This window comes from Lampris incognitus, chromosome 13, assembly GCF_029633865.1.
Source record: "Lampris incognitus isolate fLamInc1 chromosome 13, fLamInc1.hap2, whole genome shotgun sequence".
NCBI classification, from domain to species: domain Eukaryota; kingdom Metazoa; phylum Chordata; class Actinopteri; order Lampriformes; family Lampridae; genus Lampris; species Lampris incognitus.
Window position 1 is genome coordinate 33,654,307 of NC_079223.1, and position 15,348 is coordinate 33,669,654.

The window sequence follows — 15,348 nt, forward strand, 5'->3', positions numbered from 1 at the left end:
TATCTCAGTCTTGCCTCTCTTGCTTTGTCTCCAAACTGTCCAACCTGAGCTGTCCCTCTAATATACTCGTTCCTAATCCTGTCCTTCTTCATCACTCCCACCCAACAAAAATCTGAGCATCTTCAACTCTGCCACCTCTAACTCCACCACCTGTCTTTTCATCAGTGTCATTGTCACCAAACCACACAACATAATAGCTGGTCTCACAATCATCTTGTAAACCTTCCCTTTAACTCTAATATAATATTACTGCTAATATGTAATAATATGTATTATTACTTATGGTGTCTCCCTGCCATGGATGTAATATTAAGCCAATGCAAAATGTCCAGAAATGCAGTGCAGCTTTGCAAACATCTCTCTCACTCCCTCACACACACACACACACACACACACACACACACACACACACACACACACACACACACACACACACACACACACACACACACACACACACACACACACACACACTTAGAATAATAACAGTATATATTTAGATAGCCTCATCGTGGCCAATTGGGTAAGATCAACTTTTTCAAAGTGAGCATCTACTCTCTTGCAAGGCGACTTCACCCAGTTGATGAGGTTGATTTGTGTGTCAGTCAAAAACCATGGAAGACGTGAAAAATCTGCCTTTTAAGACTCTATACCTTAGTGTGGTTCACCAAGGTAAAACCATGCATTAAAAAAAGGGACAGTCATTGCGAACTGCAAAAGAAAGTACCCACAAACCCATTATCCGTGGGGCTATTTTGAGTTCCAGAGCTGTTATGTTTTGGTTCAGTGGTTTCTAGACTCCGATGACAACACTTATCTGTCAACGTGCTCAGAGCCTTAGAGGGAGACGTCATCCAAAAAGGAGACCACTAGGCACCCTTTCACCTTCATAGGTGACATAAAGCAATTCATTTCTAGGCAAAAAAGGACATCATCCAATGCCATGAGGGGAAAACTCGCAGGAAAAAAAAATAGTTTCAATCTGGATGATCAAAAGGACATGGATAATAGTGTATTATAAGCTGTATAGAGTACTGTCAAATTCACTACTGTTACTACTGTTACATCAAATACTTTGTTAATGAATACAAGAAGGAAGGAAGGAAGGAAGGAAGGAAGGAAGGAAGGAAGGAAGGAAGGAAGGAAGGAAGGAAGGAAGGAAGGAAGGAAGGAAGGAAGGAAGGAAGGAAGGAAGGAAGGAAGGAAGGAAGGAAGGAAGGAAGGAAGGAAGGAAGGAAGGAAGGAAGGAAGGAAGGAAGGAAGGAAGGGAGGGAGGGAGGGAGGAAGGAAAGAACTGAGAGGAAAAAGAAGCAGACACACCAGTTTGAAAAGTGCACCGTGTTGACTTTGACCTGAATCCTGTCAAATATACTACAAATACTGTAATGGTTTTCCCTGTAACGTGAGAGCTTCAACACAAAACTACAAGGACAATCCTTCTGGTAAGATCACTGAACTGTGCAGGGAGCTATTCGGATTTGTGCACCCTTCAAATAATGTCTTTTGCATTTAGGTTTGTAAATTTAGATAGAGAGGGTACGCAGCTTACTGTAAAATCAAAGCAATTTGCATTATTATATCCCTGAGAATAATCACCGGCAATCTGAGCACCACCTCTCTGTGGCCCTTCAGAGTTTATAGCAATTGATTTCTCATGACTGCCCTGTGGCCTTTCAGTTAAACTCCTTGTTCAATGGTTTTACACCTCTGCACAACCTTGAACATAACCATCATTTCAATTGTGACAGATTTCCTTAACTATGACCACCAAGCTAGCATCTCTACTAGCACTGAAGCCAAATGTTACGCAAATGAAAGCTGTATTGTAGAGCAGAATGATGTCGCCCATCTGATCTAGGGATGATTCAAAGCATGTTCTAGGGATTATTCAAAGCATGTAACTATTCATATTTAGGGTAGTTTCATTTCGTGAATAGTTGCTCCTGCTTTAAAAGCAAATATCTTGGAGAGAGGCGAGAGAGGCAGTATGAATAAGGAAAACTAATGCATCAAATGTAATATCAACAAATATATATATATTCCAAAATTAGCTTCAGCTCTACTCAATAATCAGTTTAGCAAAGGCGATGCATGTGACATTTTTCAAATTATAAATAACTTATTTTGGCACAAAAAAAATAATTTACAAAAAGCTAAAATAGGACATTTTCAATTAATACGAGGTTGTTTTTTGGGGTTTATTTTTCTGTCAACAGCAGAGCGGAGAGACTTAGAAGACAGCAGCTATTGGGTTCATTGCCTCAGTTTTGGCTGTCTACCGTACCTTCTGTGTCCTGGCCCCAGCTGTTTGCGAGCAAAGAAAGGATTGCCATGCCTGTCCCCAGCCATCTGAAGAGCCGCCACCCCCGTTGCATCTTCTGTCAAGCGTTACTGCCTGCCCAACTGAATGGAGAAAAGAGAAGGGGGATTTTTTATTAATGGTTTGAGAGTCTTGTCCAGTTTTCATTCATTTACAGCTGGGACCGGCAAACACACCATATGTGCAAAAAAAGAAACACGCACAAACACACACAAGCACATTCGTACATATGTGCATGTTCTTTACACACCCTTGGTGTGGTACCTTTTGGTCAGCAGCATGACTTTTCAAGAACCATAATGCTCATCATTTAACTGAGTCTGGATACAGAATACTGTCTGATGAGTACAGTAAGAAAAAAAAATGTTCCATGCCAACACAGATTACTTGTAACCTGCTTTTAGTTACTCTCAATGAAGCCACGTCATCTATTGGATTACTCAGCAATACATCCTGATTTCATTCAGCTTCATTGTTTCCATTTTCAAACTAATTTAAACAGCGACATTGCCATCATTTAGTTTAATTTTATAATTTTAGGCTTTTGGCTGATGCCATTGTCCAGTAGAGGAAGGTTATATTCTAATCCTAGAAACCCTCGATCATCAACATTACACACAACCACATATACAAGCATGCATGTGCAGCTCAGGGTCAGTATGAGAAGGCAAGAGGGATGCTAAATAAAGCCTTTTACCTTTACATCATGAGACAAAGCAGGTGCACAACTGCACATATATGTATTAATCAAGGTTCATAAAATTTGACTTGCTGGTCATAATAAAATATAAAAGCTGTTTTTGGTTTTTTTTTTCTTCATTTTTATGTGTAACATATTATTAAAGCATGGTGGTGTGCACAGCTTGTGTGCTGGGCTGTGTTGTGTACTGTGGTTGCATATCCACACCATATATCCTCTATCTGAGTGAGAGGAAAGCAGGCTGACAGAGAGGAATGGAGGGGCTTGAGGAATCTGTTTGAGGTATTCGGTGTCAGACTTTCTCCAGAGGGCTTATTCTGGAAGCGAGCGATAAGCAGTAAAATCAGTTTTCAGCACATTAGGCGGTGGGACAAGAAGGGTAAACTACCGAGCGTCAGTGCTATCATGTCAAAGTACATTTAACAGAATCTGTGTAAGTTAAACTATAAGCAAGCCTGACTGAAACATCATGCTGAAATGGGTATCGTTCTTTTGTGTCTTTCTTTTCCTCTCTCTTGCTCTCTCTCTCTCTCTGACTATTAGGTTAGGCTACACACAGCCCTCTTTACCATATCCACACAGGATGCAAATAGAGCCATGCAAATACGTTCAAACATTTTACTGTAGTAAATGTGACACACTAAAATAAAGGCAGATATATTGGGTGTGAAACCCCCGTGGACAGCAGGATACGGCTTCGTTCTCCTCTCTTACAGCGCAACAACAAAGAGGGATTTCAAGCCAGTTTCCTATTCACTAACTCCTTTCTCGTCTCTCCGGCTCCCAGCGGTGTTCCCTTTTGAGGCAGATTTGATTTCCCACATTCGTACATCTATCTTTCTTAAGAGGGCTGAGTAAGATCACTTTGATCCGTTGCACATGAGAAAATGTAGACCTGTGAAACCAGCCACCCCAAAGAGAGAAGACATTTTGCTCCTTGGTTTCTGGCAACTCTACTTGGTTGACATGGGAACACTGCATCTCATCTATATGCAGACTGTGCTGTTGCTCAAAATGCTATGGACAGGGAACCTGAGGATATGATTGACCGACTCTTCAAAAAAAAAAAAAAAAGTGTAAACCACAGTTGAAATCTGTGGAAATGTATTACAAAAATCCCCGGTCCATGATTTAGATGATGAAAAGGTATCAATCTAAACAACGGCAGCAATATTCACCGAAGACGGTCTAAGGCTGTGAACATGTCGGATGCTTTTTTAGCAGTGAGAGGTGCTTTTTTTTCCTTCTGTGGAGTTCAAAGCACTTGGCTCTTATTTTATGTGCCCAGCACTCCTCATGTTTCTGGTGAAACATCCTTGGAGTGCCTGAAGTTGAAAAATGTTGGGCTCTGAACAGATAACATGCCTTATGTCACCGCCATTTCTTCTTTGCTGTCCAATCGGAAGAGCGAAGGGCCGGGTCTCTGCAAATTAACTGTTCACAACGACAACCAAAAAAAACCAGACTGACAGCTGGGTCATCCAGGTTAACAGACTTTCACTTTCCAGAGGAATTAAAGCAAGTGCTCCCCACCTTTCCATGTTTTACACAAATAAAGTGCAGCATAGGCTAAAGCTATATGTTGTTTAACTGTAAGAAGTAAAGATAAGCCAGCTAGGTAGCGTTATCTAGCCTAACGTTAATTCACTTATCACTGGCACACAAATGATTGACAGCTGATCCTTTGGCTGCCTGGCAAGATGCCTCTCAGTCGCAAGGATGCGTCAGATGTTGTTTGAATTAGGGCCGTCGTACAAAAAAAGAAAGTTTGCCGCACCTCACAGTAAAAGGTGTCTAATGTGATTGCGGCCTAAGGTAACTACCAGGGCAACTGTTCAATTTCTCTCTGCTACACAGGTGCGTTCCGCGTATTACGCTACACCAACTTCATCCTACCACAAATCCCACTGAGTGGAGAGGAAAGGAGTTCAGCTTGGTTGAAGAAAAGTCTGCCTGTCTGGATTTGTTTGTATCTCTGCCAAAACATCACTGTGGTGAAGAGGAAGAAATAGTGGAATAGTACAGGCAGCAGATCAAACTGTTGGGGGTTGGAGGAGGAGGAGGACCAGAGAGACCATGGAGGATGCTGGAGGTGGGGAGAGGGAGTGAAGCAATCACACTCATGGATTTCATGGAGACTGAAGATGCAGAGCGTTATCCGTCAAGTGCCAGAGGTTTTCTTGCCCTGAAAAAAACAAAAAAACAAACCACCAACAGCTCTCTCTGTGTGCTCCTTCGATCGTCTTTCATCAGCCTTTGAGCCCTTTTTATGTCTGCCTTTTCTGGTTTTTCCGAGTCATCAGCATGTCACAAATGTCTTGATAAAAGGCAAATGCATCCTTCCATTAAACCCGAGTTGAAGTGAAGAGGTAATCCAACCGCACACTGTAAATGTATAATCTCATCTAATATTCTGTCATCTGCCTGCAGCATCCTCAACCCTTTCCCTATCTGTGTAAATAAATGGTCATAATTTTGACATCAATACACCTCTCAGCAGATGGAATAAAAGAGCTCAGGCTTCAATATCTTTCATGTTACATGCAGATGCTAACGCCATTTAAAATTGACAATCTAAGGATCAAATCAAACAATATTTACATTAAAGTCATTTTTTTTCTTCTCTTCCTGTGAATTTTGCTTCTGGTGAAGACGAGGCTTGGTTTTCTGTATAAATAATAAAAAAAATGAAAGCGCTAACTAAATTAACACTATTTTTAAAACATTTGGGATCACTAATTTCATGGGCAATATAGGCTTTTTGTAGTTCATACTTGTAAAGTGGTAAATAAACTGTTAGTCCTCTCATAGAATAAATGGAGAGTTTGACTTGGTTTGTGGGATGACTCACTTGTTCCCATTCTGAGACAGTTGTTGCTTATGTTGACACCCCCCCTCTTTTTCTCCCCAGTTGTATCTGGCCAATTACCCCACTCTTCCGAGCCGTCCCGGTCGCTGCTCCACCCCCTCTGCCAATCCAGGGAGGGCTGCAGACTACCACATGCCTCCTCCGATACAAGTGGAGTTGCCCGCCGCTTCTTTTCATCTGACAGTGAGGTGTTTTGCCAGGGGGACGTAGCGCATGGGAGGATCCCTAACCTGCCTTCACCTCTTAATCATCGCCCCCTGCTGGCACCGCATCTTCATACATGTGTGTACTTTTCACGCCCGAGCGAGGCAAACAGTGACACTGACACGTTGGACCGGCGAGTGTATTACACGCTTTGGCGTGATACCGGCTTGGACAGTGAGAAGTTTCACCAGGGGGATGTAGCGCATGGGAGGATCACGCTATTCCCCCCAGCTCCCCCTCCCCCCGAACAGGCGCCCCGACCCACAAGAGGAGGCGCTAGTGCAACGATCAGGACACATACCCGCATCCGGCTTCCCACCTGCAGACACGGCCAATTGTGTCTATAGGGACGCCTGACTAAGCCAGAGGTAACATGGGGATTCCAACCGGCGATCCCCGTATTGGTAGGCAACAGAATAGACCGCTACGCTACCCAGACACCCCCGACACCCCATTTTTCTTCAAAAAAGTTGATAACATTCACCAACTGAATTTGCCATTGACTCAGTTGGCAACAGAGGGCCTCATGTATTTTTGAAAGCAGCAATTTCTTAGGAAGTTTGACTTCCTCATCAATCTCATCGAAACCTTCTCCCCCTCCTGTAGATAAGAAAATCTGCAGACTCATCACTTTGACAAGAGTACCAAATTGCATCTGGAATGGTTCCTCCCCATGGCGGTCTGAGTGATTTAGAGTGAAGTTCCCTTTCACGTCACCTGACCGATCAAGTGAACAAATGGCAAAAAGCAAGGCATTGTAAATCATGTAGATATGCAAGTTGGAAAATCTGGAAGATGACAGCAACACATGGTTTCATAAATCAGACACCAGCAGCCCCTATTTAGCACAATGCCAGTGTGCACGAGTAGATTGCAACATAAGGAGTATTTGTTTAATCAGCATGTTTACAGAATTTTTAGACCGTGATAGGAATTTTAATGGAACATTGACCGAACTGTTCCTGTTCAAATTTGAAATAAAAAAAGAGAGAGAAATTACACAAATTGCTGATAAGTATTGCTTGACACAAATAGTGTAATGGCTTCTGGCTTAAGTGACTATTACCCCAGCCAGTTCGTCTCTCAAGGCCTTTTTGAGACAAACTTGGTTGAGCTGTACCAACTTGACTACAAAGCAAAAGAGAGACAGGTCAGAATGTTAAAAGACAAATAATTTGGCCTCATTAGCAGGTATGAAAACTAAAACAACACTCAAAACTATCTCGCTGCAGTCAAAAATACAGCCATCATAATCACCATGTAATCATTCAGTGTAGATTGTACCAACTGGAATTAATACATTAACTCACGCAATCATACATTGTGCAATAACTGTTGGATTCTATGGTGTAAGGCCCTACTATTAGAAATGAAAACTGATGCTTTGCTGGGAGATGGTTCCAGCCTACACACTGCAAGATGATGTTTTACCTGGCAAAAGCATTAGCTCAAGGTTGTTGTTGTTAAACTAACCGTAAATGCCCGTCACAGCAACCCAATACCCTCTGCACAGCCCTAATGTGTAACACCAGCCTTGTGTGTAACCAGAACTAGAAGCTAATTTAATGGGATCACCAACACACACACACACACACACACACACACACACACACACACACACACACACACACACACACACACACACACACACACACACACATGTGCACAGACATGGTACAGAGGTGTGACTGCACTTGCATACATAAATGTCTTCTGGGTTGTTGCAGCGCGAATGTTGTCACCCAGAGATGAGAACAATGGAGACACGAGTCAAGGAGAAGGGATGTACGTATAGTAAAAGAGAGAAAGAGAGAAGGACAAGCTCGTGAAAAGAAACAATAATGGTCTGACAGACAGCTTTGCAGCAAGAAAGCAAGTAAAAGACAGGAAAAAAAAAACTTGACTTGGTTAAGTGTGCCAGGGGAGAGTAGGGCTATTTATTACATACTGTGAGATGTAATCAGTGGTTGCAAGGGGGGGGCCGAAGCACTCTGTAATGACGGGAGTGATTAGCTGGGGTTAACAGACTGGGATCCACGTGGCTCACACCCAGCAGAGGGGAACCCAGCTCAACATTCAGACAAGCATCTGGTGCTACTTCTTTATCTGCCGCTCCCTCTATTTACTTTCACAGGCCATCCCCACTTGTTAATAGAGATTCATTAAATGATTAAGGTAACCAATTACCGGGTGCTATGAGGGTACTATAATTCAAGCCCTATGCCAGTTATTCACTGTAATCATTATCTCCCACAAAGACATTTCTGCAGTGGCCACTTTGGCTCAGTCCCCGTCTGTTTGTTTATTCACCCATCACATGATACACCAGACAAAACTAACATGTTTCTGATGAAACGTGCAGAATCTTGCAACTGTTCTGCATTTTCCCATTTATAAAATTATACCATATGACCCAAGGGAGTGCTACGTTTAAAAGTCAACATATAAAACATTATGAGAGTCATTATCATTATCTTTTATACTTACAACTGTTGAAAGAAATTTGGCACAAAGATCCCGAGATCATTGTTCCTCTGGGACATTGTGACATAAATAATTTTCACGTGTTTTTATTTTTATAAAGTCACTCCTCTACGGGTTTCTTTTGATGTTTTACTCTCAAAAGATGTAAAGTTGAACTGTAATCAGTTTTAGCCTAATCTTAGTGAGGTATTCCTGTGTATGTTATTCGTCAATCAAGCGATCGATTAGACCATCTAATATAGCACAATTTTAGACAGATTTGTGACACGGTGTGCTTCACAAGGAAAAATACACGGAAAAGGAGAGCAGATCAGTAATAAAAGAGGTAAAATAGGCCCAATAAAAAGAAATGAGCTAAAAGTAAAATGGGGTTGGCAGAATATAAGAAGTAGAATCAACAGTCAGTTCAGTAGAATAAAGAAATGCAACAACTTTAGCAAAAGCAATGCTAAAAAAGGTACATGTTGAAACAGCAAAGGATGCCCAGCCAATGCTCTCAGTCAGATATTTAGGTACAGACTATAGGTTACCGTCAGAAGACCATGAGGACCCTGTTTGGCACATACCTACTACTATATACTACTGCTAGACACCACCACAACCAAGGCATGACAGTGGTTATGTCTATTAGTTACATTACAGTGGTTACATTGCATTAAAGTGGTTATGTCTATTAGTAATAAAAGCATGTAGTTATTTTTCATATGGGCAGCACGGTGGCCCAGTGGTTAGCACTGTTGCCTCACAGCACAAAGGTCCTGGGTTCGAACCCCAGGCTAACCCAGGTCCTTTCTGTGTGGAGTTTGCATGTTCTCCCCGTGCCTACGTCACGATACTTGATTGCACTTGCTAGGGATCGGTCAAAGGGGTGACTGTGTCATTCATGTGACATGACATGTTCACACTTGTATGCATGTTATTACTGAGCTGTAGCTGCAACCTATGTAAGTTTTGGCCGCCATCCCAGATTGCACAACCTTTGGTCCAGCTCTGGGCCATATCTGTTTTTCCTAAATCCTTCATAGAGTGCTTTCCTCTGCATGGATGGAAAAGCATCTATTGCGTGGGTGAGTCCCAGGTGAAACTGCTGATGAGAACACAGCAGCCTTTAGAGCCGGTGGTGATCTTAATATGCACTTGACACAAACGGGAAAGGGCGTTTGGCAAGCATTGATCGTTTGGCTCACCTTTTTATGTAACTTTACTTAAAGCCCACCTCTTTCCCGAAAAACCTCCATTTATTCACATTCCACACTGCACTAACGAAACGTCTGCCGAGTTGACTGTTTGCTGGTGCTGAACATTGAAAGATAATGGAGGGTGTTCATACTGGATCATTTGGAAAGGGTGAGTGACCCTTATGTGTAAGTGAATAAACACCATTATGTGCTTTCACAATGTTACAAGTAGCAAATAAGAGCTTTAATGTAGGCCTCGAGGGCTCGGATGATTACAGTGAGGGGCTGGAACGCTCGTCGATAAAACTCTCTGTCATTTTTTATGCAATGTTGTGTTGCTACAGCAGTAAAGAATCGACATTACCCTGTCGGGATGAGGTTTAAAGCGAGACCCCATCATGTCAGCCTAGAACGACATAATCTATATAGTTCATAGGGTACATATACATTTTTATTTATCAAGAAGAAGTCAATTGAGCATGCTTTTTTTTTTCCTAGGGACTCCTTCCTTCATATTCAACCAGGGTCTTCTATTGATGCATAGGGCACCTATGCAGCTCCACTGAAGAGGTTTGAGATTTAGTGCCCTGAGCAAAGGTTACTCAACTGTAGTTGTTGAGGGAGGAAACAGGATCAATCATATACTTTCCTGACTACACCCATAAACCCATTCTTGCCAACTGATCATGCTTTGGGTTTTGCAGTGTTATTTTCTAAACTGAACAAACCGATGAACAAAAAAAGAAAATTCCACATTCCACATACTGGTCAGCAAGTCGATGGTGTGAAGTCCTGCATCTGATGTCACGAAAGCGCTGTGGCTTATTAAACCTGTCATTTTCTATAACTCACTAAGAGGGAGGCACACATCTCGGAGGTTCTAATCCTCTGCCACAGTCAGCTCATGACCACATTATAAGTCTCTAAACCCCTTGCTGAGCTCAGTCCATGTGGGTGTCACAGCCGCCCTGCACTCTCTGCTCAGCATCAAAACACGATATCCATGTCACACGGCACGCAGCTGACACACTGGCAGCCACTCAGCCACATGTTCTTAACCACATGCAGCTGATACCAGACAAAAGTTTGCTTTGACTTCTCCAAGATCCCCCCCCCCCCCGCCGATGGGTGACTTTCACCCCTGTAATCGTCGTATGGTTTCCACTGTGACAGGGCTCTCACCAAGCCTGAGTCAACGTTGGGGTTACTAATTCTTCCAAAGAAAGGATTCCGTAAAGCAACGCTTGGAAGTGTGAACTTAGCAGTTGTTTTGTTAAGTGAGCATTTTAGAAAAAAATAAATAAATAAAGGTTGAAACAAAGAAATGTTTTTAATATCAAATGCATCAGCAAATCAACGTCTGCTGAAGATGTGAAGCTAAACGGGTGCATATGCTGCTGCAAAGACCTTGCATATAATGCACAATGTGCTAAGCACTGAGTTTGGAGGGCCTGCGGTAATGCATTAACTGCTGAGCTGACAAGTATAGTTGTTCCACTTTAAGTACACGATAAGCCACCAATGCATTCCCATCTGTCACTCTAAGCCAGCATTGTAGATCTGAATAAACCTGATATTGTTCTACTAAGTCGACAAAGAACTGGAACAACCATTTAATCTATTTCAAGATCTATAACTGATTGCCTCATAATGCTTGACGTTTTTTAAGATACCATCTGAGATAAGATTGCTTTCTGTTGGTGAGACTCTGCTGCGTTATATATTCTTCCACAGTGTATAAAATTAATTCATAAGAATCCCTGACGGGCTTTTGGATCATTATTATTTTCAGTATGAAATATTTGAATTGTCTGCTGGTGAACTGTGCATTTCGATTGTAAAAATGAAATGAACTGTGAGGAAAGCTAACTTGATCTGACAATGACATTTTGCAAATGGGGTCTTTGCCTCAGAAAACACATGTCGAAGAACTCCTCCCACTTCCCCCTCATATAGAGGAAAGGACCCTTCAAACTATCTGAAAACTCAACAGCCTTATGCGTGTTTTTAGTGTGAATTGTATACACTTTACATTGGCCTAAACTGCATTTCCCCTTTAGAAACCTGCTGAAGTGGCCTGTAAGAGTCTTCACAATTACATGGTGTGGCCACTCACCTTTATGACTTTATGCAAGCACTTCAAAAGCAGCAACGGATACAATAATGGCTGGTATAAAAGAGGAGGTGTATTAATTTATGATGAAATGGTGCTTTTATTCACCAACAGAAACCATGTGAGTAGTATTCAGTTTGAAGCACAGTCACAGAAACTCTTCTAACCTGCAGTACAGGCACGTACAAACTGGGAAGCTTGAACTGAAAGACGCACTTTTGATGCCTGTCCAGTGAACTTCAGATACATATCCTGCAGGTTTTAAAACGCCTCTTCTGCTGGATGGTTCAATGAGACTTTCAGCTCACGTCCTCAGTTAATGTATGCGTTCAGGTAAGACTTATTACAGGAAAAATAAGACAAATTATCAAGTGCAGGCCCGTGTGTGTGTGTGAGCATGCGTATATGCCTGCTTTGAGCGTTTGTGTGTGTGTGTGTGTGTGTGTGTGTGTGTGTGTGTGTGTGTGTGTGTGTGTGTGTGTGTGTGTGTGTGTGTGTGTGTGTGTTTGTGCGTGTGTGTGTGTGCGTGTGTGCATGCATGCTTTGAGCATGGGTGGGTGTGTGTGTTTGTGTGGGCATGCATGCATGTGAGCATGTGTGCTTTGACTGTGGGTGTGTGTGTGCATGCGTGCATACCTGCCTGCATACTTCGAGCGTGTGTGTAAGTGTGCATGTGTGTGTGCTTTGAGCGTGGGTGTGTGTGTGTGTGTGTGTATGTATACATGTATGACATGAGTGACACCATCTTTTTGATAAAATCTCTCACACCGTGTAAAACAAGAGTGATATTCGGTTGATGTGATGAATGTCTGTCCTTTCAGTGGGCAACCCGAAAGCAATCCAGCAATGTCAAGCGCTGCTCAGAGATGACACAGCTGATAAGGCGACGATAAAGGGGTTGATTCAACAGATGAAGCCAACTGAACGCTGGTCAGTCACTATGGCTGCCTACACATACATTTTGTCAGGGAGTTCAGAGGACATGATTGTGTCCAGAGAGGAGCAAATCATGGTTCAGCGCAAATTTCAGCAGCAATGACCAGAACCAGAGATGTACCCTGACCCTATCCAGTTAATCCTAACCCCATAACCCTAACCATCCCTTGTAAACAGCTCACAGCCAGAACACACAGCAGTGTCACTAAAGTGAAAATGCCCAAATCAATTATGCAAAGTCTCAAATTAACTTTTAAAATTGTGTCTTTAATTGCTTCAGAAGAAAATGCGGTCAAGCACAACTTAAATGGATTTATTCAATAAGCTGTAACTAATTCCTGGTCAATAGCTAAGACACCAAACCAGATATAAACCAATTCTACACAAAAGAGCCTCCATTAATGACACACTTGGTTTTAACACACTTGATAATAACACATTTTATACTTCCAGTATACAGCAGATGCAACAAACGCATGGCATTTCAGCTTAGGCTGCTCATAAATCATTAAAACGCCACAAAAAAAAACTAAAACTATAAAACTAAAAAGACAAAAAAAAAAAAGCTGCAATGGGCGGGGTCCAGCCACTGAGTGCAATGTGCTTTAATACGTAGGCTTATCGAAGTAACTTACTAGCTTGGTCCAGAGATGCTCTGTACCCCATTTGGTGACAATGGCTCAAAATTTGTAGGAGTAGTGAGAACAGATTCGGACCAAATTCAAAATGGTTGAAAATCTAAAATCTATCAAATGACACTCTACGACTTAACATGACCTTCAGAAGAATTTGACAACATGCCACATGCATAAATTGCCACAAGGTCGGTAAGTTCGAATTGGACACCTTGGAAATTGAACCAGTGACCTTTGTGTGCCCAGAGAAGGTGACTTACTGACTGCACCACTGGGTTGACATGGCGTTCCACACACCCTCTTTTAACTTGAGGCAATGACATCACAGTTGGCAGATTGGGGTATTTTTGTCTGTTTAAAGCGTAAAAGAAATCACAGCAATTAAAGTGATGGTGATAAAATTCTGAAGAAAAAAAATCACACACCATTCTGCTGGTTTCGGGTGTATTGCCATATACTTCAGTGAAGTTTAATCAAACATATGATGAAATAAAAAAATGTGCATACAGTACTCATTACAGTAAGACACTGAATATCACTGCAGACTCGTCATTTAACATATCTGAACACCATTTGAAACATAGGTGATGCTATTAAGAGGCTCAAAATTATCATGGAAAAAAAATAACATAAATCCTAAAAATTATATCCATCTATCCATCTATCTATCTATGATTAAAAGAATCATCCAACACACATGGGAATGAACTACTGACGTGCATATGCGGTCAGTTATTTCTTTTTATCTCTACTTTTACTTTCATTCCTTTTTTAGAGATTGCGACAGTAATTTAACTTCCCTGACATTCCAGTTCAGTTTAGTGAGAACCGTAAGGGAATGATGTATATGTAGGAGTGATACCATTAAAAATAAATACATTAATAATTTGGGTTCAAAGGAGTAAAAATTCAATCGAGATGAAGTTGTAAACTGACCTAAATTGTCGATAAGCTGCAAGAATTTTGAACCTGAACAGAGTAGTGATAGGACTGGTACTTCAAAAGGTGTGCACTTTGCCAAGGAAAACAATGCCACAAAAAAAATAAAAAAATAAAAATAATAATTTGTGCTCAAATACAACCTCACAACAAGCCTATCGACGACACGTCATTCTTTTATTGCCCAATAAGAGCAGAAAATTGTACCACTTCTTTCAGAATTGAGTTTATATCCTGGCAGAGTAAATAAATAAAGTAGCTAATAAATAAAGTAGCTAAATAAAGTAGCTTAAACCATCCTTACAGAATTTTATGCATCGACTGAGTCATGACCCAAGATGGTGCACACCGAATTCTGTACGAACCCATGGTGCTGAATACGAGATCTAACCTTTTTACATTTGTAGTGCCCGCTAGAGGTTAAGCGCAATGCACTTTAATACATAACTTTGGTAAAACCTCATCAATATGTGTCTCAAATTTCAGGTTGATATCTCAATGTGTTCACGACTTATTGAAAAACTTTTAAAATTAAATGTTTTGATAAAATGTGATTAGCTTATATAATGAACAGTATGGAATATATTATATATATATATATATATATATATATATATATATATATATATATATATATAAACTTTTTCTGGCTTGGTCCAGAGACTCTCTTTATGAAATTTGGTGACGACTGCTCAAAATTTGTAGACAGAGTAGCAAAAAAAGACAAAATTTGAAATGGCGGAAGCGTTCTAGTAGATTCAAATGAATGAATGAATGAATGCCTTTATCTGTCATTGCACAGCTGTACAATTAAATTAAGCGCAACTCCCCACTGGTACAAACAAGATAAAAAAATTATATATATATATATATATATATATATATATATATATATACAAACACTTATTTGCAGCACAATCAACATATCGATGATAATAATAATAATAATCATTAATACATGAATAAGTGT

At 41.0% G+C, this 15,348-nt stretch overlaps 1 protein-coding gene across 1 annotated transcript in view; it reads right to left on the reverse strand.

Moving 5' to 3' along the window:
- The window catches only part of LOC130122460 (protocadherin-15-like), a 299,505-nt gene that overhangs the window by 273,015 nt on the left and 11,142 nt on the right, over window positions 1-15,348 (reverse strand). Inside the window, exon 2 of the mRNA XM_056291387.1 lies at window positions 2,285-2,403. Coding sequence (XP_056147362.1) covers window positions 2,285-2,375 — 91 coding nt within the window. The 5' untranslated portion in view covers window positions 2,376-2,403. The remainder of the gene's footprint in view (window positions 1-2,284; window positions 2,404-15,348) is intronic.